The 19,867-nt window shown below is 34.8% G+C and overlaps 2 protein-coding genes across 5 annotated transcripts; one reads left to right on the top strand and one right to left on the bottom strand.

Annotated features, from left to right (window-relative positions):
* Positions 1–2,471: 2,471 nt before the first annotated feature.
* Positions 2,472–9,252, bottom strand: LOC123707280 (G2/mitotic-specific cyclin-B3). 3 transcript variants are annotated; one of them, XM_045657186.1, is made up of 8 exons: positions 9,097–9,252; positions 8,427–8,726; positions 7,775–8,046; positions 7,192–7,411; positions 5,334–5,588; positions 4,294–4,449; positions 3,318–3,492; positions 2,472–3,090 (listed from the first exon to the last, which is right to left on the bottom strand). In XM_045657186.1, the coding sequence occupies exons 2-8, from the start codon at positions 8,715–8,717 to the stop codon at positions 2,927–2,929; spliced, it is 1,533 nt and encodes a 510-aa protein (XP_045513142.1). In that variant the 5' UTR covers positions 8,718–8,726; positions 9,097–9,252; the 3' UTR covers positions 2,472–2,926. The 3 variants fall into 3 exon arrangements, with proteins under 3 accessions (XP_045513142.1, XP_045513144.1, XP_045513145.1); XM_045657188.1 differs by having other exon boundaries at positions 7,192–7,408; XM_045657189.1 differs by having other exon boundaries at positions 7,192–7,327.
* Positions 9,253–9,587: 335 nt separating this feature from the next.
* On the top strand, positions 9,588–19,466 carry LOC123707218 (peroxisome biogenesis factor 1). 2 transcript variants are annotated; one of them, XM_045657085.1, is made up of 12 exons: positions 9,588–9,821; positions 10,052–10,270; positions 10,346–11,462; positions 11,833–12,073; positions 12,304–12,457; positions 12,852–13,020; positions 13,388–13,709; positions 14,860–14,919; positions 15,942–16,128; positions 17,016–17,174; positions 17,628–17,746; positions 18,598–19,466. In XM_045657085.1, the coding sequence occupies exons 1-12, from the start codon at positions 9,729–9,731 to the stop codon at positions 18,683–18,685; spliced, it is 2,928 nt and encodes a 975-aa protein (XP_045513041.1). In that variant the 5' UTR covers positions 9,588–9,728; the 3' UTR covers positions 18,686–19,466. The 2 variants fall into 2 exon arrangements, with proteins under 2 accessions (XP_045513041.1, XP_045513043.1); XM_045657087.1 differs by lacking the exons at positions 17,016–17,174; positions 17,628–17,746; positions 18,598–19,466 and having other exon boundaries at positions 14,860–14,931; positions 15,942–16,071.
* Positions 19,467–19,867: the final 401 nt, after the last annotated feature.

Below are 19,867 nucleotides of genomic sequence, written 5' to 3'. Positions count from 1 at the left end.
AAACGGTCAATTATCAGTTGGCCAGTATGTTGTTAACTGTTGATATAACATCGCACTGCATTGTTACGATTGCTTTAAACAGTTCCTTTTGATGTGGTCAGCCTTGAGCCCCAATAGATATTCTTTGCATTGAAATCATGGTGGTGAAACAATTGAATGTATTGATCTCTTTTGATTAAATATCTTAATGGACTACATATGACCAATATTACCAATGTATATCGTTTGGTTTTAATTAACACACATTCTGCTTGGATTTCTATTATTACAGTACTACCTCCTCTTGCAGAATTGCTTGCATTATAAGTTAGATATCCATTAAAATTGATATAAGAGTGTCGTGTGAAACGCGATTCAGATATGAGGCATATATTTGTCTTCCATGTCAAGAACAACTTCTAGTTGGTGTTTAAGAAGGCCATTTGCGTTCCAGGCCAGAATTTATAGAATGTTGGTCATTTTTGGGAATTACATATATCATTTTTATTGCTCATATTATTTGGTTCTAAAAGACATATTCTTTTGTGGAAAGCTTCTAAGCAGTTATGTATTCTGTCCAGTTTTGTTCCGACTACCAATTCCGCATATGTAGGAGTGGTCTGGTACCACTTTACACCCCAATATAGTTTTATTTTGGTAAAATTTGTTTATATCATCATTTTGAAATGACAATATAGACATATTGAGCGGCTCTTTTATTGGGTAGCTTTTTAATTAACAATATTTATAATTTTTAAGTATTTTTATTTTTGGTCATTAGGTCATACGGTCAGGTTCACATGTAGAGTTCAACTTTTTGCCATGACGCGAATTCTCACTCACTTGTATTGTAACTAAAACCGATATTATACATCTATGTCCTATATTCTAAATCATTAGGCAGTCAAATGTAACGTTTTTTTGGCTTAATATAGGTAACATTTGGGGCATATCACGGGAAGAGGGCAAGTTAATACCTATAGTGGGTATGAACGCAAATACGTAACATTTATATATATTTTTTAAGGTTTTTAAGCCTTAAATAACACGAATATAAACAAATTCTACGATTTCACTTTTCGCTGTCCGCTTCACATGATAACTTGTCGTAAGAACTGTCTAATCCATTTTATGTATGGAGTTTCAATATATGTTGAGATTTCTTCATGTTATTGACGTAAATCAATAATTTTTCAATCAAGTTCGACAGGGCTTTAGACAATAGCCATACTACACACTAAGGATGTTAAATGAAGCGGTTAATCAAACCAAAATCACTATTTATTTACATTTCACAGTTTACATTAAAATTAACTTGTATAATGACAAATGATATGAAAACAGTTTTAAAACGAACTATTCTAAAACTTACCATTAATGAACAACATTATAACATTCCAATATTTTGTACTCTTTAAAATGTGATAAATTACAAAACACGACACCGCTGCAAAAACTCACAATAATTACTATGTAAATTATAATTAAAACATTACAAAATCCATTCATTATAATAATATTAGCAAATTCTGCTAATTACAATACATAACCTTTATAAAAATCAATTGCTCTCGGTGGCAAGTTGAGTTCATTCGTGGACGAAGATCGGCCTAATTACGGTTACCATCTAAAAGATTACATTTCATAAATTGCCGATTCTCAATCCGTTTAACCGTCGATAGTCATTTAAAATAAAACATAGTCTCACAATTGAACCAAAAAAAAAAACTAATAAATAAAAACTCGTATTCCGCGTATTACATTACAATTAACACTAAATATTCCACACTAAACCGTACCCTACCTACAATTGACTATAGGAAGACGATCTCGAAGCGTTCAAAGGGGCGTACACACTGTGATTCGCGATTTTGGTTATTTTTATTTTCAAACAAAAACACGGAGATCATAGCCGATGAAACTTGGTTTCAAAATCTCGAGTTTAACGGTGGTGATGGAGCCATACATCACCCATACCTGTAGCAGAACCCTCTTCATGTGCCACCGGTTCAGGTAAGTTCGTAGTACTACGACACTACATTAAAATATTTTAGATTCAACTCTCTAAGAATGCGATGCGATTGTGAACCGTCTTAAAAATTAAAACAAATCGATGATTTCTGTAATAATTAAATAATTCCTATCTTTTAAACCTAAATTCAATGTTAATGTTATCAAAGGCCTAGGACTCAAATAGTTTAGTGTCAAATGTCGGCTTAGAGGCTAACCACGTCATCAGTCTTAAAATAAATGCAACTGGCACACATCCCTGCGTCAGCTTACATGAGTTATAACAAAGTTTATATCAATTTGTGAAGCGTAAAATCGGCCAATGAGGCCGAGGCCTCAATACACGAATAAATTAAAAGCACAGAATTTGTTGAAACAAATAAGTACGATCTCGGATATCAAACGTTGCACGTCAGTCTGTAATTAACCTAATCCAAATATTCAAAAGTCAATCAAATTCAGCTTTATACGTTTCAGCTGACGATTAAATTAAGCGTCTCATACACGGGCCGATAGGCGACATTTTAATTTTTCTAGCTCGCGTATACATCGCCTAATGCCCCTCGTTTAACAAATGTATTGCAGTTACAACATTTTATATGAATAAGTTTTATAAGTTACCGTAGGGTTGTCGAGGTAGGGAAAACTAATGTACGGGGATTAAACGTAAACTCAAAACCTAAATTAACCTAACCGTTGAGCCGTTGATTTAGCTATTGCCGAGTGCTAAAACAATTTGAGAGACGTTTACAAGTAAGGCGCTTCATGAAGAAAGAGAGAAGAACTGACCGAAAAGACAGTCTTAAAAAATAGCGCTGGTTCCATATGACTTTGATCGACACGCTGGCCTCGACCTGCCTAAGTAATGTCTGACCCGAAAGCCACCTAACAACCCTTAAAAAACCCACCGGCTTGTAGATGCGAGGAGCTTTCCTCCTCAGCTGGTCAAGAGTGCGTCGTCCACCAAGGGCAACTTGGCCACTTCGAAGAATATCGAATGCGAGTACTTGTTCCGGACTGTGCTGATCGCGGACTTTGGCTTCTTGTGCAGGACTGCGTTTTGGAGGAGAGCGATCGGAAGAATCTCCGAGAGGGCGTAGCCTGAGAAGTTATAACACGTTACTCAACAAATAAACTCGACAGACATATATTGTTAAGTGACACGATTTAAATAATAAATGCCTGTACAATTAAGCAGCAAATTTATATTCTCAATAAACTAAAATATCATTGTTGACAACGGCGGGAAAAATATATTTTTTTTGCAACCATTTTTCGTGAACTAGTGCCAACCAACAATCATGATACTTCTAATTCGTCGTACGTACCGGTGTAATGCTGCAGCGTGGGTGTCCACTCGGAGACGTTCTTCATCCGTAGCGCCACATAGAGCGCAGCTGCCGCCATCTTGCTATCTGATAGAGACACCAAGCTGTATTCCAATAGGCACTGCTCCAAGATGAACCGTGCCAGGGTGAGGGTCGGCATTGAGACTCGGGCGCACTGGAAACATTTATTCATAATGGAACTTAAAAATCATAAAAATCCGGTTGTAGCGAAATAGATACTTTGTGGCAATGAAGAGTGTTTTGTATAGATTTGATTAATTTTCTTTATGAAGTCACTGTCGTGTGAGTTAAGTTTGGTGGCGGTTGTTGTATGTTCTTTATTTAGAACTGGGTAACAACTGGCTTTAATTGCTTAAAGCATAACAAGATACCTTGATGGGTTGCTACTCTGGATTAACAATAATCAAACTTGATTTATCGAAATGTTCTTAGATCTAAGTGACACTTATGTTATTGGACATTATCGGAAACGAATATGTTAAATTACAATTTGGGCATGGTAAAAACTTAAAGGATTATATTGTTTACGCTCCTAATTATTATGTAACTTAATTAATTGATGTTAGGTTACATAACTTGCATCTAATTTATATTACATCAGAAGAAAATGTTAAAAAAAAGCAGTCAAATACACCAGGAACAAACCAACTACGAAATAAAAAAAACAACTTGGACAAACAACAAACAAAATCGTTGGAGATCTAAACACTCCAAAAATGAAATGGATTCTAAATATCTATCTCCTTCCTAACCAAACTTTTTTTTGATTTACAAAGTAACTTCATCAGATAAACTAACACTGAATGTATTGCTAACCATTCCTATTGAATTTATATAAATAAAATTTACTAACCTTAAGATACAATTTAACATCAAATAAATTAAATCTTGTAACCGTATTATTTAGAAGACATTTACTAGAGAATGGACGAAATAATAATAAAAATAGACTCACCCGAGCATATCTTCTCAGGAACCTGTAGGAGAGAGGAATGCCGAGGTCAAAGTCGATCGTCTTCACAATTTTAATCTCCATCTTGATTAATTGATTCAGCGTGTAGGCACCGTCACAGATGTATAGAAAGTCGTCCACAAGTGGCGGGATCCGTTCCTATAACAATTTTTTTAATAATTAAATATATAGAAACACTAGCTGACCCGGCAAACGTCGTCTTGACATGTATATTATTTATATAGGAAACATTTTTAAAGTTCAATAAAAATTTCTACTATAATTAAAAATAGGGGTTGATCGTAGAGGGGTTGTATGTATTTTTGTATGTTGTATCATAAAAAATTTTGTCTAAAAAATAAAAATTTAGGGGTGGACTACCCCTAATATTTAGGGGGATGAAAAATAGATGTTGGCCGATTCTCATAGATACCGGATAAGCACAAAAAATTTCATCAAAATCAGTCAAGCCGTTTCGGAGGTGTACGGTTCCTGGGTCAACTGTGACACGAGAATTATATATATATATATATATATATATAGATTTTAATTACAAAATACCAAAGTAACAGAAACGTCAGTTTAATTAATTTGCTATATTAACAGAAATAACTTGTGTCTGCAATAATAATTATCGAAAACATGTCATATGTTATAATATTGCAAAAAAAGTGTTCAATACTTCAATAATGAATGAGGATGAAAATATTCAATGTCAGGCTTAATTAGACAGAATATCGATTTGTTTTGTATGAAATAACTGATATTGGCCAACATTTTGACTCAAAGCTGCTGAAAAATTATGAAAGGTTGAGCTACGAAAAAAGTTAGAAGTCATTTCATGGAACAATTTTTTTTAGACAAAAATAATTCTATTTAAAATGTATATATTTAAACTGCGTAAATAAACAAATACGTAGCAAGTACGGTACTATAGATAGTTTTACTTGAGGTGTGAAGAAACTCCCCTAAGTGAAGTTTGAATCGCGTTCTCAAGAATTGAACAACAAAAAAAAGACAATTCTACACGATACAATACTTACGTCAAACTTAGAAGCGATAAACAGGGCAGATGCACCCAACAGCTGTAGCTCTTCCTTGTTCAAATGTTCCCTTTCTGGCAATTTCCGAGTCGAGCGAGTCAAGAATAAGTCAACAAGTTTAACGGCGAGGTATAATGTCTCATGGTTCAGTTCAAAGCTCTCCTGAACTTCCACCATCCAGTCAACAAGTAGGGCTCGCATCCACGCTGTGATTCCCTTTATCCGCGTAAGATAGTCATCGATGGGGAAGAGAGGCTGCGTGAGGGATAACGATTTCTTTTATTTTATGCTCTCAAACATGTTAAAATGAGGACAATCAAAAAATTATGTTTATTTTTTCCTTGCTAGTTATAAATTTTATGTTATAATATAATTGATGTGTATGTGTTTTAAATAGCAAGCAAACATACTTAGGACTTATATTAGTTAATACGTAATAAATAAAATGACATGGAAACTTATGAAGCCGCAGCGCTAACCGGATCCATGCAAATTCACAATGGAGTCTGCAATATCGCAGCACACATCTCCCAAGACCCTTTGTATTTAATAATAGCTACAATTAATAAATTAATGACAGTGTTTCAAATAGCCAGTCTTTTCTTACTAAGTAGTATTGTTTCCTTGCATAATATAATAGAACTTGGTCCTTGTAAATATACCCCGTCAAGATATTATAGTCATATGAAAACATTGTGATTTGCATCTAATAGGATGTATTACTCGACGTGATAAAAACGTCAAAAACTTAAACACTTTCTTAAATTTAAAACACATGTCTGCACATTAGGTTACTATACTATAATATTATAAACAGGAAATTTTTGTTACGTTTTAGGCGATAAACACCAAAACTACTAGATTACTTTGACCTTTTTTTCCCTGTCATTTTTATTTCTAAAATATACGAGGCCGGGACATTCCGGTAGTAAATATGCCGCAGCTTAATTAACGGTTCTATCAACAGCCTAGCCTCGTTACTAAACAGCGCCGTTTAACTGGTAGCCTGAACGATAATCCTTGCCTGGCGGCAAATGACTTGCATCGATGACGTTTCATTACTTGCATGGACTTATCTTTTCAATTTAGTTACATTGTCAATATGGCGTCGCTTATATGTCAAACTTGTATGAATAAAACTTATACAGTGAAAATCTATTCGAGAGTCGCAACAGCCGAAGACGTTGTTATTAAGTACAGTAGACTTCAGCCAGGACCTTTGATTTTAGTCAATATAACCGGTATGTTGTTCTAAACGATGTCGTCGTAAAAGGTTTTGATAAATAAAAAAATATTTAGAAGATGTAGAGAAAGAAAAGATTAATTTAAAATTACAATTAACGATATTTAATTTATTAAAAAAATCAAAATTATCTGTATTTTGTCGGCGAATTCAAGTAGTTTTAAATATGTATTAATAGCTAGGATGATTCATTAATAAGATGATCATAAAAACAACAGGAAGCAGAAACAAATAATATATTAGCCTTGTGTCCATTTTAAAACACTCAACAATAATGATAAGTGATAACAAGTACTGCATTGAAAAACGCCTATAACTTTGGTTATATAAGCATGTCAGTCAGACATTTAAGATAAATGTTCGATAAAAATCAATACAAGAAAAGAAGGAAAAATATATAGACCTATATATATTGCAAATTCTAGGAAGTGTACACTACAGTTAAAGCCAAATCTGCGGTGGGCCTTCTAGCCTAACTTTAGTGGCCAACTTGACAAAAGGCTATATTTCATATTTTTAAATTATTAATAAAATTGAAGGAAGACATTTTTATTAGTGGCTAGTGATCAATTAACATAATTTTTTTTTTACTACAAAAACTAACACATTACTCACTTCTCTGCTTTGCAAGTAGTTGAAGATATCCATAGCATAGCAAGATACTTGGTAGGGGTCATTCCAGTTTTCCTTGTCAAAGTCAATGACACCAGCAGGCACTCGGTGTGGGACGTCCACCTCCTCATCCAGAGACCTGCAGTCCGAGTCATCCAAATTTACTTTGTCTAGTTTCTCGCTGATTGACTTGTATTCCTCCTTTATTTCGTTTGGGCTACTGCTAACAGAGTTTTAGTGCAGGAAATGAGAGGCATTACTTTGTGGTTACAATGTTTTTGCCCAATTCAAAAGCACAATACTCATCCTCATGCATGTGCCAAACCATTAACCATCAAGATAAAAAACCTTCCAATTATCATTAATCTTCATTAGAACATAATATGAAATTAAGCCAATATAACATATAAAGCAATAATTTAAAATAAGTTACAGAGAGTCAAAGGCACTGTAACTTTCAGTAAATGTATTGAATAAATTTACTGAAAGTTACAGAAAATAAAACAGAAGTCATTTTCAAATAGGCTAAACACATGAAATTTTTTTGTTGACCATTTCAGTAAATAAATAAATTAGTATTACTTACTTATTCTCCAAAGCCGTGGTATAAAGTGAAGCCTCAGAAACATCACTTCTAGTAGATTTCGCTGAAGAGCTCTGACTTTGATTCTGATTTTCCTTGTCCAATGACTTACGAACAATATTCTTAAGAATGCCATTTTGTGCCCGAGTGGCAATTGGTTTGGGTAGATCCTTAACAAAGTGCTTTTGCACACTCTCTATGGCATTTGCGGCTACTTTTTGCAACTGTCTGCCTTTTGATGTCTTGCTATTGACTGCTGTGTGTAGTTTGATAGTCTAGAATAAGTCTTATATTAATTGAATGGCTATTCCATTGGCTTTAGAACACTTAAGTGATATTAAGTTAAGAGCATAAGGTTGATGGGGTTTGTCCAACACATATATTTAACAACCTTTCATACAAATATATTTTATAGTGTAAGAGCATCAAGTTACTTATAGTATATAATAAGAAAAACTGTGTGTAAGTGTTATACTGTGTTAACACATTAGTGTTCTTGACTGTTTGCAAATATGAAAAAAATTGGGGGGAAAGTTAACACACCTACAACCACACTTCAATCATAATTATTTGTTGTACTATAAATACTTAGTAGGCAATGTTAAATCAAAATACCCTCATGCAGATGTAAAATATAAAAAATGAGGAGATTAACCTTAACAGCTGGAAGCATTTTCCCTTCCACTGTCACTTTTTTAAGTGGCATACATTTTTCGTTACCCGAGGATTTGTTGAATGCGTTAGTTAAGTCTCCAAAAGCAGCTCTTTTAGCAGTAATATCTTTTAAAGGGCTATCAGCTTTTCTCTTGTTTGGCGCCTTCAAGCTGTCTTTGTAAGATTTCAGAGTAGCTAATTGCTTACTCCTCGTCGTGATGCCATGGCTCATGATGCCGTTCATATTCTGACTAATATTTACAGACTTTGATGCCAACCTTGTTGGCGCCATTACAAGTTACTGAAAATAACCAACACTTATCACGTGTACTTTACATAAGCACAGTTAAAATCTCTTATAACGACATCGAAAACACTACTCAAATTTGGTCGTAAATACCGATGGTCGTAAGATGCAAAGACGTTGTTATTAAGAACCTTTACAATAGAATTCAGCCTGGACCTTTGAGTTTGGTAAATATAACCGGTATGTAGTTCTAGACGAAGTCGTCGTAAACGTTTTGACTGTATGTTATATTTTAAATCTTATTTCATGATTCATCGATAATGCCTATTATAAATTCAATAATCTTCTAACGCCTAACGGTCAAAAATGGAGGCAAAACAAATGAAGTACAAACGGTAAGCGTCCTGTAAAAAAAATAACTTACATATTAACAAACGGCGGTGGCCGTTTGATTTAAACCCTTGTTTCCGTTTAATTTGCACAATATTATAAATAATATGAACCACAAATAACTGATATTTAATTATTTGAAAAATATTGTAACGTTAGTTCAACTCGCAACCGAATAGAGCAATTTTAATAAAACCGTTGGATGAAATCAAATTTCTATTGGCAAATATGTACCAATCAGGAGAGGGGGGAGACTGTCGTTCCATTTTAGCAGATCGTATAAGTTGAATTATTTTTTGATTATTTTCTTCTCACAATTAAAAATATTCGTTAAATTTTATCCTCAAAAAATAAAAGGAAACCTATATAATTTTTTGGTATATACTTATTAATTTATGTTGATGTGAAGAAAAGGCGGATATTTGGAAAAGAAACTAACTCGGCTTGTATAACAACGTAAATCGGAATGTTGCTTTTCGGTCAATGACATAGGACTCTCTGTCAGTAATACAAACGGTTATGAAGTGTCATTATCAGCTGTCGTGTTGTTTATAAAAACTAATACCGTTTTCAAAATATAATGTTAACAATATAAATTAATAGGTATTATATAATTAATGATTAGAAACAGCTTAACATATCGATGTTTAATTATAATTTTATAAAATGTTAGGCGGTGTAAGATTAAAAGTGTCATTAACCCACGAACGAACTTGTTTTGCATACATAAGTCCTAAATACAGTGCCAACAAAGAACAAGTAAGTAGAACGTCTCAATTAATCCTGTAAATTACATTCAGATAATTTAATTTAAAATTTAATGCGATAGTTCAGTTGTTCATTGTTTTTATATATTTCGTTGATTTTTGTGCAGAAAAGGTTATGTTTTCCTTTAAATGATAAGATAGGGTCAAGGTTATTTGCTGAAATTGCTTAATCATGTTAATGTTTGTTTATACGATATTTATATACTTCATTTTATTTTTTAGTCGCAATGTATACAAATCTTGTATAAGGAAAAACAAATATTATTATGGGCAGTATTCAGCAGCAATGTTTCTGAGGGTTACATATCCTGCAATCCAACTCACAGTAAACTACTAGATTTAGATGAGGGTGCTGAAGTTTTTGTTTCTCCATATGGAGATGTTCCAGTATTGGATGAACTGTATATTGACACAGAAAGTCCTGATGACCAAGAAATATTGGTAAAAATACATTAAAATAATCTTAACTTGGTTTTAGACTTTTATGTATAATACAAATAATAAATTTAATTCTAGGAGCATAATGCTGATATCCTTCAGTATAGAATCCTTGATCAATTAAGGCTGGTTGTCTCTCATCAAAAAGCAGTAGTATGGATTTCAACATCACTGCCAATTGTTTTTACTCCAAAGCAAACTGGCCTTTTGGTCAATCACAGTAAAATTCTAGTAAAGGTAGATGTTTTCAATAAAGTTCAAAATCAGAGCAAAACTTTAGGTGTTTCACCTCAAAACAATAAACATGCCTTTAACAATATTGGTCTTATTAATCAGGGTATACTTCAGCCTTATTTGTTTGTACCAAACAGACTGGTTTTACGAGCTCTTGCTATCGATAGTGATGGTAAAAAAGGCAAGAACATAATTCATCCATATACAGTTTTTATTCATGAGGACTTAATAGGTAGTACATACAAAGATTTTACAGTAATACTAGCAACAATGCAGAATATCCCATCTATAAGCAATTTATCAAATCGTAATGAAGATGAAAATGAAACCACAAATACAATTGATGACTTGTGTGTGGAAATAGTTCCAGTAGATAATGTGATATTCAGAAGCCTTTCTCATGAAGTATATAACAAAAATATACCTTCTGTTTTAATACCTAAGTCATTAAATGCAATCATTAATATAGAAAATGGTATGAAGATTATATTTACCTTAATTGGTGACAACGCAGAACAACCCGAACATATTGATGTCATTACATACACAGACAAAACTCAAACAGAAATTGATATTATTGAAAAGTTTAAAAAATGTGTTGTTGATAACACACATTCAGGGAAACAGTTTTTGATAAACAACAACATAGTGAAGCAAAATAATCAAATAACAAATGGATTTTTAAGATTCAAGCTAAAACCAGAGCAATTGAAATACACAATGTTGAATTCAGAATCATTCAGACATTGTTCCGTGTCTGCGAAAAGTTTAACAGATGCTGATTTAGAATTACCAAAACATGTGCCATCAAAATTAGAATATGATTTCAAAAGTTATTGTAGGTCTATGAGATCAATGCAAAATATTGTTGAAAAAGTTGTTGCAAATATATATTTTGAAATTCATAGAGAGGCATGTTTTAAAGGAGTATCTGAAATAAAGAGTAATATTTTAATTACTGGTAGGTAAGACATTACTTATTTAATAATTTCTAAAATAGGCTGTAATTATGCTTAAAAAATGTATATTTATCTGTACAGCTAAAAACAATATTTCAGTTATCAGTGTTATATTTTGTCTGTGTGTGTTTATAGTTTATCATATAGTTTTTTTTTAAATATGTCCATTTGTGTTGCATTTAAATTTATGAATTTAAGATAGAACATGTTGGCATGTTAACAGAATGTGTAATTATCACTTTAGGCCTGTGGTATCTTTCAATCTGAAAAACATGACCAAATAAGGTATGACTTAAAGGTCTATGTTACCAGGTTAAAAAATTAAAAAAGATTGTGTTTTCTTTTTAATTAAAACAAAAGAAATCATTTTAGGTGCTAGCGGTAGTGGAAAGACATCTCTCTGTCATTTAGTACAAAAGGACCTTACCCTTTGGTCCCATGTACTTCATTGTCGGCCTCTAAAGGGCCGGAAAGATATTCCAGAAGTATTGAGCAAGGCAATACTGATTTGCCAAGAGCATAGTCCATCTGTATTGATTTGTGATGACTTTGATGCGTTGGTATCGCCTAATATGGAAGGAGATTCGCCGCAAGATATTTCGTTTTATCAAAGGTAAACATTTGTTAATATGGATGGACGGAGGATATGGTCAAGCTAAATTCCTAAATTGCTTTTTTATGTTGACATTACAGTTCGACCGAAATCTTGATCCTGAAAAAATTAAAATATTTTATTTTTTTGAATAATTATACACACAGATAAGAATTATCTTAGTTTACAAAACAAGGCCCATGTACGCAATCAAAGTTATTCATTTTCAGTTAATTTTTTTAATATTACAGACTAGCAATTTGTATTAAGAACATGCTGCAGTCGTGTTCAGGAGTTTGTGTAATAATGACGTCACTCAGTATGCATTCGTTGCACCCGGTATTGAGAGAGTTTGGCGGGAAACCTCTGTTCACCAGCCATTTTGACGTTCCTGAACTTGATCAAGTAAGTTTTAGTTTTTAAACAGAACTACTTTATTGAATTTATTATATTTTTTACAAATGTATGTTAAATGTCAAACTTCAAACAAAAATGGTTTGATAGCTTCTTAAACTACATCTTATGTTTGATTGACTTTCTAGAATATGGCTCTCGGTATCTGTCCCTTAAAGTAAGTGTTTGTTTAGATTTCATTTGAACATTTACCAACAGCTGACACGACTGACGTGGTCATTCCAAATTTTAATAGCTGAAGACCATATACGCACAACAATACTTGCTGAATATCTTTAGTTAGAAATAAATTCAAAAGGCAGGCAACGCACTCGCGAGCCGAGCGTTTGTTCTATATAAAAATAAAAATAATCAATATACTTATTGTTGTAATTTTTAATTTCAGGACGAGAGGGTGGAGCTGTTCAAGCACTTACTAAATAGTAAGGTACGCGAGGCGTTCGTTGTTGAAAACGATGACGTCATCAGGATGGCGATGGATACGGCCGGCTCCAACGTGCGAGATGTCGTGGACTACCTCAATAAGAAGATATTCAAGGCTATCAAGAAGAAAAGTAAGTATTTACTATTGATGAATTCAGGATTCTGATACCTGATTCCGTCATCCCCTTTAACCACGCTTAACTAGAAGCACGCTGGAGTTTGACCTCTTCGTTGTTGATATCCCCTGGTACCGCACTCCACGATTGCATCGTCGTTTCTTGTAGCAAAGTAGTGGAACTCTTTGCGCTCTTCCATTTTCCCTAGACAGTTTAATATGGGTTCATTTCAGCGGCGGGTAGATTGCCGTCTCCAAAAGGCCACCTCTTAACATCAGCCGGGGATCGAACCTACATCCTTAGATCCTTAGATGAGAGTCGCAAACTGAAGCCATTGCTACATTTTAATTAAAAATGGTAAAAAAAATAAATACCTTTACAGAATCACCAACAGACAAACCACGTCTCAACGAAACAACAAAAGAAACACCCAAAGAACTAGATATATGGACTCCAGTGGGAGGCTTGGAGGACGTTAAGCGGCAGCTCACGGAAGCCATTTTCTGGCCAATCATGTATCCAGTGCTATTTCCCTCTAAACGATGCGGGGTCATGCTGTATGGCCCGCCTGGGACGGGCAAATCCCATTTGGGCTCTTGTTTGGCCCGGGCCGTTAATATGCGAATGCTCACTGTGAAGGGGCCGGAACTGCTTTCCAAATATATTGGGCAAAGCGAGAAGGCTGTGAGGGATATTTTTGACAAGTTAGTTTTTTTATTTCTCAGATATATGCATATATATATACAGGATGGCCAGAAAGTCGTGGATCAAATGCAACTAGGGGATAGATGAGGTCATATACGGAAGGTCCCTGAACTCAACCCCGGCAGGGTTTTATTTTGCATTTTTATAAGAAAGTTGACTTTTTTTTACTAAACCTTATCAAAATTCGAAAAAATCTACACCCTGTATCTTTTTCATAATATCCACTGGATCGGTACTGATGTGTCCTTGGGTTAGAAATGTTATTTATGGTTGATTATTGGGTGTATTGAAGATAATATTAAGTTTTACGAAAATAAATTACTTAAATCAGAATTTCTTATTTAATTCGGACCCTACTGTGAAAAAAAAGTACTCTACCGAAAAGTGACCCTGTATTACAAGTTTTGGCGCATTTAATAGGGATTCTGAAAACGTATTACACATGGTCATGATAGGGTCTAATCTTTTTAGGACGAAAAACTTTTTGGCCACCCTGTATATATAAAACCACCGGTTTATGGTAATACAATACATGGTATGGTAAGAGCGGTCTTGTCGGGGATGTCAAAAGATAATGTTAATTCATATTTGATAATATATCCTGCTGTGTCTGTGCGTCTGTCTGCAACTCAACGGCTGGACCGATTTTGATGAATCGAGATTTACAATAAGATGTTCATTTTGTGACGTGATACAGGACAACGTCTGTCGGTTTCATGTCCATAAAAACTAAAATCAGTTTAACCTCGATCCATCTATTAAGGTATTTTTCTTCTCTTTCTCTCAAGTTGTGTTTACGCTATGATTAAAAGAGACATGATTAGTTAGTTTGTTATTGGACGTCGAGGCGGAATGCGCGATTCCATCCGTGCGTTTCTTAAGCAGTTTTAGTTCCTCACCACCACTATGTGGAACCAGCTGCCCACTGAAGTATTTCCGAACCAATTCTCGAAAGGCCGGCAACACACTTGCGACCCTTGTGAAATTAAGAGGGTACATTCGCCACCGCCAAAATCGTATTACTTAAGATCGGATGAGCTCGTTTGTTTCCGGTGCTATAAAAAAAATTGAGAAATTGGACAGACTTTTTAAGATTAAAGATATTTATGTTTAACATACAGTGTTCTTTAATCATGAATTATCATGCAGAGCGGAGTTGCAGCGTCCTTGTATTCTCTTCTTTGACGAATTCGACAGTCTCGCGCCCAAGTAAGTTTTATTGTAAGTACCTTCACGTACACTTCAGTCTTATGCAAATTCAATACAAAATGTACATTTTATATTTCGTTCGATTAGTACCCAACACTTTTATATTTATTTGTCAACAATTTCTTTGATTAGCGGTTAACATATACATATTAACAAAGTTTAAGCTGCTTTAAGATCTTATTTATTGTAACAATCTGTTTACATTGTAATTATTATTATGTATGTACATTTACGAGCAGTGTTGGCCTAGTGGCTTCAGCGTGCGACTCTCATCCCTGAGTTCGTAGGTTCGATCCTCGGCTGTGCACCAATGGATTTTCTTTCTATGTGCGCATTTAACATTAGCTCGAACGGTGAAGGAAAACATCGTGAGGAAACCGGCTTGCCTTAGACCCGAAAAGTCGGTATTTGCCTAATAGATAAACAAATGATAATGAAACAAATACAGAAATCTGAAGCCCAGACCTAAAAAAAAGTTTGTAGCGCCATTGATTTTTATTTTATTTACATTGTATATTTGGATGCTTGGAGACCCACTTACGTCAATACGGTCTCCTCATGAGTTGCATATCGCGGGCTACTCCGATTGTGAGGAAGTTGCATGCACCTTCTGAAGTTTTCATGTCATTTTCACACGTGTATCACCCCTTACATTACATATTTTCGTAGTATCTCATCGTCCACCTTGTGACATGTGTGATTTTTGAGAGCAAAAATAAAATAAAACAAAACACAATGGCTTGTAAATACTTAAATATCTTTTTCTTTCAGTTCAGTTGATATCACCTAACCTTGATTAGTTTATAACTTTGTTTAGTTATATATAAAATATTATTTCTGCAATGCGAGACAAAAGCCTTCAGATTTTTGTCCGGTTTCGTAATAATGAATATTTCTTCAATAGTCTATGGTACAAAATGAAATGCGTTCAAAGCAAAAATTGTTCATCCTGTCCTTTAAAAATTGATGGTAGTCATTATGATATACTAAATGCCGACAACCTTCTACAATGCTTTGTCCAGACGTGGTCACGACTCAACCGGCGTAACCGACCGAGTGGTAAATCAATTGCTGGCGAGGCTCGATGGGGCCGAAGGGGGTGCGAAGGGTCCTGTTGTAGTCGCCACGTCTCGACCGGACCTGGTGGATCCGGCTTTGTTGAGAGCTGGAAGAATCGAACGCCATATTTATTGTGCTTTGCCAGATTTGGTGAGTTCTATGTGTCAAACTGGACGATTTTCTTACGTAACACCAAAAATACGAGCTCTCTTACGCACGTCATGATTGAAGAACCTTAGACAAGGGTTTGGTCATAGCACCAAGTTATTGTTCAGAAGCGCGGAATCATTAAAAAAGCCATGATGTTCGCCAATCTTCGTAAGAGATGGCATTAATTAGAATTAGAATGTACAGTTATGAACCTCACTAAGAAAGTTAATCGAGAAATCAAGAAAAGAGTGTAACAATTCTTAAAATACCGGCAACGCACTTGCGAGCCGTCTAGCATTGAGTGTGTCCATGGTATCACTGAAAATCAAATGAGCCTCCTGCCCGTTTGCCCCCCGTAATATATATTGCAACTATGTATGTATTGTTTTTATTATTATTTATTACTTAAGATGTCATGTGGAACATGGTGTAATAGTTGCAGCTCCTTACAAACGTTGTGTAAAACAAAAAACTTGGCGACCAAAAAGAGTGGCGGAGAGTTTATTGCCAATTCTTTTCTTCCCTTCTACGCCCTTGATTAGAGAATTGGCAGTAAATGTGAAATTAGAAGCATTTAATGTATATTTCTCTTTTATTGACGTTCAAAAGTGTACATTGTGTTACATATATGAATAAATGATTTTTGACTTTGACTATTACCGAACTCGATGTGAACATGGCGAGTTGGGAGTGCCCACTTACATTACAATGAGGACAAAATGTGTATCTGTTTCATTTATAAATTTGTATAGACTCTTTCATAGAATCTGTCTTGCCCTGTGTCTATTTGAAACGGTGATATGTCCACATATTTCCAAATTCCAAGGTCTTCTGGGGTCTTTCAAACGACGAAAGCTGTACAGCATTTAACCCTATATCACTTGTAGAAAGATCGGCAAGAGGTGCTAAAGACGCTGGCACAGAATGTAACAGTAGACGAAAGCGTAGACTTCCAGCTGATAGCGGAAAAGACTGAGGGCTTCTCACCGGCTGATCTGAAGTCTCTGCTTGTGACTGCGCAACTTGGAAGGTTGGAGACTCAGCTGGTGAGTTACATTACTTAAACGCCACCGAAAATAGTTCTCCATCATTTTTAAGGCCGGCAACGCACTTGCAAGGCTTCTGTCAGTGAGTGTCCTTTGGCGGCGGTATTGCCCTTTTGCCTCCTATTACATAAAATAAATAAAGGCCGTCATATATGGCTAAAAACAGATTGAGATTGTTTACTCAATAGAGGTTGGTAGAAAATATGGGTTATATTTAAAATACCTCTAGCATAGAAAAAAGATTATTATTATACTAATAGCGCTAAAATCCTCACGAAATAATTTTATCGGTGTTAGGACTGTGTCTGATATAAATTTATTAGTTGAAACGTGTCTTAAGTCTTCATTGTATAAAGTTACGCACATGGAAATTAAAAATCCAGGCTTTGAATGCATGCAGGATTTGACAGTCTCCTTCAGGACCTGTCTAAGACATATTAATTAACATTTAAGATGAGCAGCGAAGGTCTGCGTATGGAGAGTGTGGTAGTCAATGGAGATGACATTGAAATTGCACTGAGGGAAACCAAACCCTCGCTCTCAATGGAACAGAGGAACTTCTATGATATGATGTAAGTTACTAGAAAAGATAATTGTGAATGCGATCGATCTATTTTTGTAAAACTTAGACTGTCCCCTACGTTGTAATCTATATGAATTTTAGTTACGTCCATCATACCCATGAATCACATACAGATAACCTGGTTAAAGTCGGTTAAAACTATTCGTATCACCTCGACGTCCGTTCCACAACCGAGCGTTTCTTAAGGCTGAAGACTGAAGTATTTCCGAACCAATTCGACTTAGGGTCCTTCAAGAAAAGAGCGTACCAATTCTTGTAAGGACGGCAACGCACTTGCAAGCCTTTTGCCACTGTGAGTGTCCATGGGCGGCGGTATCACTTGACATCAGGTGAGCGTTCTGCCTCCTGTAACATAAAAAAACAGCTATGAACATATTTAGTGCTTCATACAGTTGTAGTGTAGCAGTCTAATAACATAGAAAAAGAAGTCGTATCACAATAAAAAGCACAGAAAGAGATTGAGCGGTTTCACCGTTAAAAGCATTTTCTTCCAGACAACTAGAAATAATCTAAGGTTTTAAATAATAAAAATGATCTTATCTCTCAATTATCTCAATATATATATATAATTATACTGTACGTGTGTATGTCACTTAACTCTTAAACGGCTGGACCGTTTTGAATGAACTTTATTGTATGCGTTTGGGTGGCGCCCTGGATGGTTAAGATTCACAAATCACCCCGGAAGATGGCACTTTTTTTGGTGCTTTATAGTTTGTTTAATATCCCAATCGCTTGAAATATTGTGCAGGACAACGTGTCTCGGGTTCGCTAGTCTAATATATGTTTTAAGAGTTTATTAAAATAATTTAAAAAAAAATATGAATGCCGCTGTTTCAGTTACAAAAGATTCCGAGGAGATCATCTTTCGTCCGAACAAAAAATGATATCGCAACAGATGCTTAAACAGAGGGTCACGCTCGCCTGATTGTTTCGGTTTTGTTCATGAATATTACTAATGGTTATCGGTTATTAATTTATGTATCATTTTTATGCTTTTTAGGCATTGTTGACAATATTTTTTGCTAAAAAAAATTATATGTTGAAGAGGTCTCAAACTTTTCATGTTTATTTAATAAATATATACAACATCGGGTACTTTTAGTGATAACTTCCAGACAGACATAATAAAAGGCGAGTAAAAAGTTGTTTTTTATGCCCATGGACATTTAGTAAGTGAATTGTAATCGTTAAGAAGGTTTATAGTGTTTAACACGCCATTATTCTATACAGGCTATGGAGTGCCGTATGTCAAATTTGTATTGAATTTTGACACACGGCAAACTTAGTCCGCGCTTAAGTTTAGCTTCCGTATGTTTATGGGTGACCAAACTATTTGGGCGTGTATTTAGAAACGTCAATTTGAGTACTTATATTATATAAAAAAAAAATAGTTCGGTTATTATAAAAATAGAAAAAAATCATTTTTCCGAGAATGTTTTGTCCCCTTTTTTCCTTTTTTAATGTGCAACGTGAGTGATAAGGACGAAATATTGAATTTTGACGTGTATAAAAGTTTTTTTTTTTTTTCAAATAAATAAGTACAATTACAACAATCAAAAATGAGCTATGTGAATTTTTCTGACATTAAAAAATAATTTAAATGGTAAGAGAAAATGTTAACATTAGGTTGGTAGAGGCTTAAGTGTATATTTTGTTGCTATTTTTATAAGGGATTGTTTCGTGAAATATATATTGGTCACTGTTGATATTTTTTTTAACCTACCCTCACATCCAAATTTCGGAGATACAAATATCCCTGGCTGTGCGTCAATGGACGTTCTATGTGCGCATTTAACATTCGCTCTAATGGTGAAGGAAAATTTCGTGAGGAAAAGAGGATCAGTCGACGGCGTGTGTCACAGGAGGCTGATCACCTACATGCCTATGATTGAAACAGATATCTGAGGCCCAGACCTAAAGAGGATATACCGGCACTGATTTATATACTTAATTAGCGACACCAAAAATGGGCTCTCATGTCAATGTGGATACTGTAAGGTGCTGCTCATCCTCCGTCCTAAAGGGAGGATCCTGGACCGTCTAACCACTGGCTGTCCATCCCGAAAGCCCCAGTGGCTAAGGTCAAAAAGTTGTAGAATGTTTGTTT

Source organism: Pieris brassicae, chromosome 3, assembly GCF_905147105.1.
Source record: "Pieris brassicae chromosome 3, ilPieBrab1.1, whole genome shotgun sequence".
NCBI classification, from domain to species: domain Eukaryota; kingdom Metazoa; phylum Arthropoda; class Insecta; order Lepidoptera; family Pieridae; genus Pieris; species Pieris brassicae.
The sequence above is the reverse complement of the archived record's forward strand: the minus strand, read 5'-3'. Positions and strand labels throughout refer to the sequence as shown.

Bases quoted from the DNA above. Each gene is read 5' to 3' on its own strand.
- LOC123707218 (XM_045657085.1), top strand. From the start codon at position 9,729: ATGTTAGGCGGTGTAAGATTAAAAGTGTCATTAACCCACGAACGAACT. The intron at 16,129-17,015 runs GTGAGTTCTATG...TATCACTTGTAG, and splicing joins ATTGTGCTTTGCCAGATTTG to AAAGATCGGCAAGAGGTGCT. The intron at 17,175-17,627 runs GTGAGTTACATT...TTAACATTTAAG, and splicing joins GAAGGTTGGAGACTCAGCTG to ATGAGCAGCGAAGGTCTGCG.
- LOC123707280 (XM_045657186.1), bottom strand. From the start codon at position 8,717: ATGGCGCCAACAAGGTTGGCATCAAAGTCTGTAAATATTAGTCAGAAT. The intron at 3,493-4,293 runs GTGAGTCTATTT...AAATGTTTCCAG, and splicing joins TCCTGAGAAGATATGCTCGG to TGCGCCCGAGTCTCAATGCC. The intron at 3,091-3,317 runs GTACGTACGACG...ATAACTTCTCAG, and splicing joins CACGCTGCAGCATTACACCG to GCTACGCCCTCTCGGAGATT.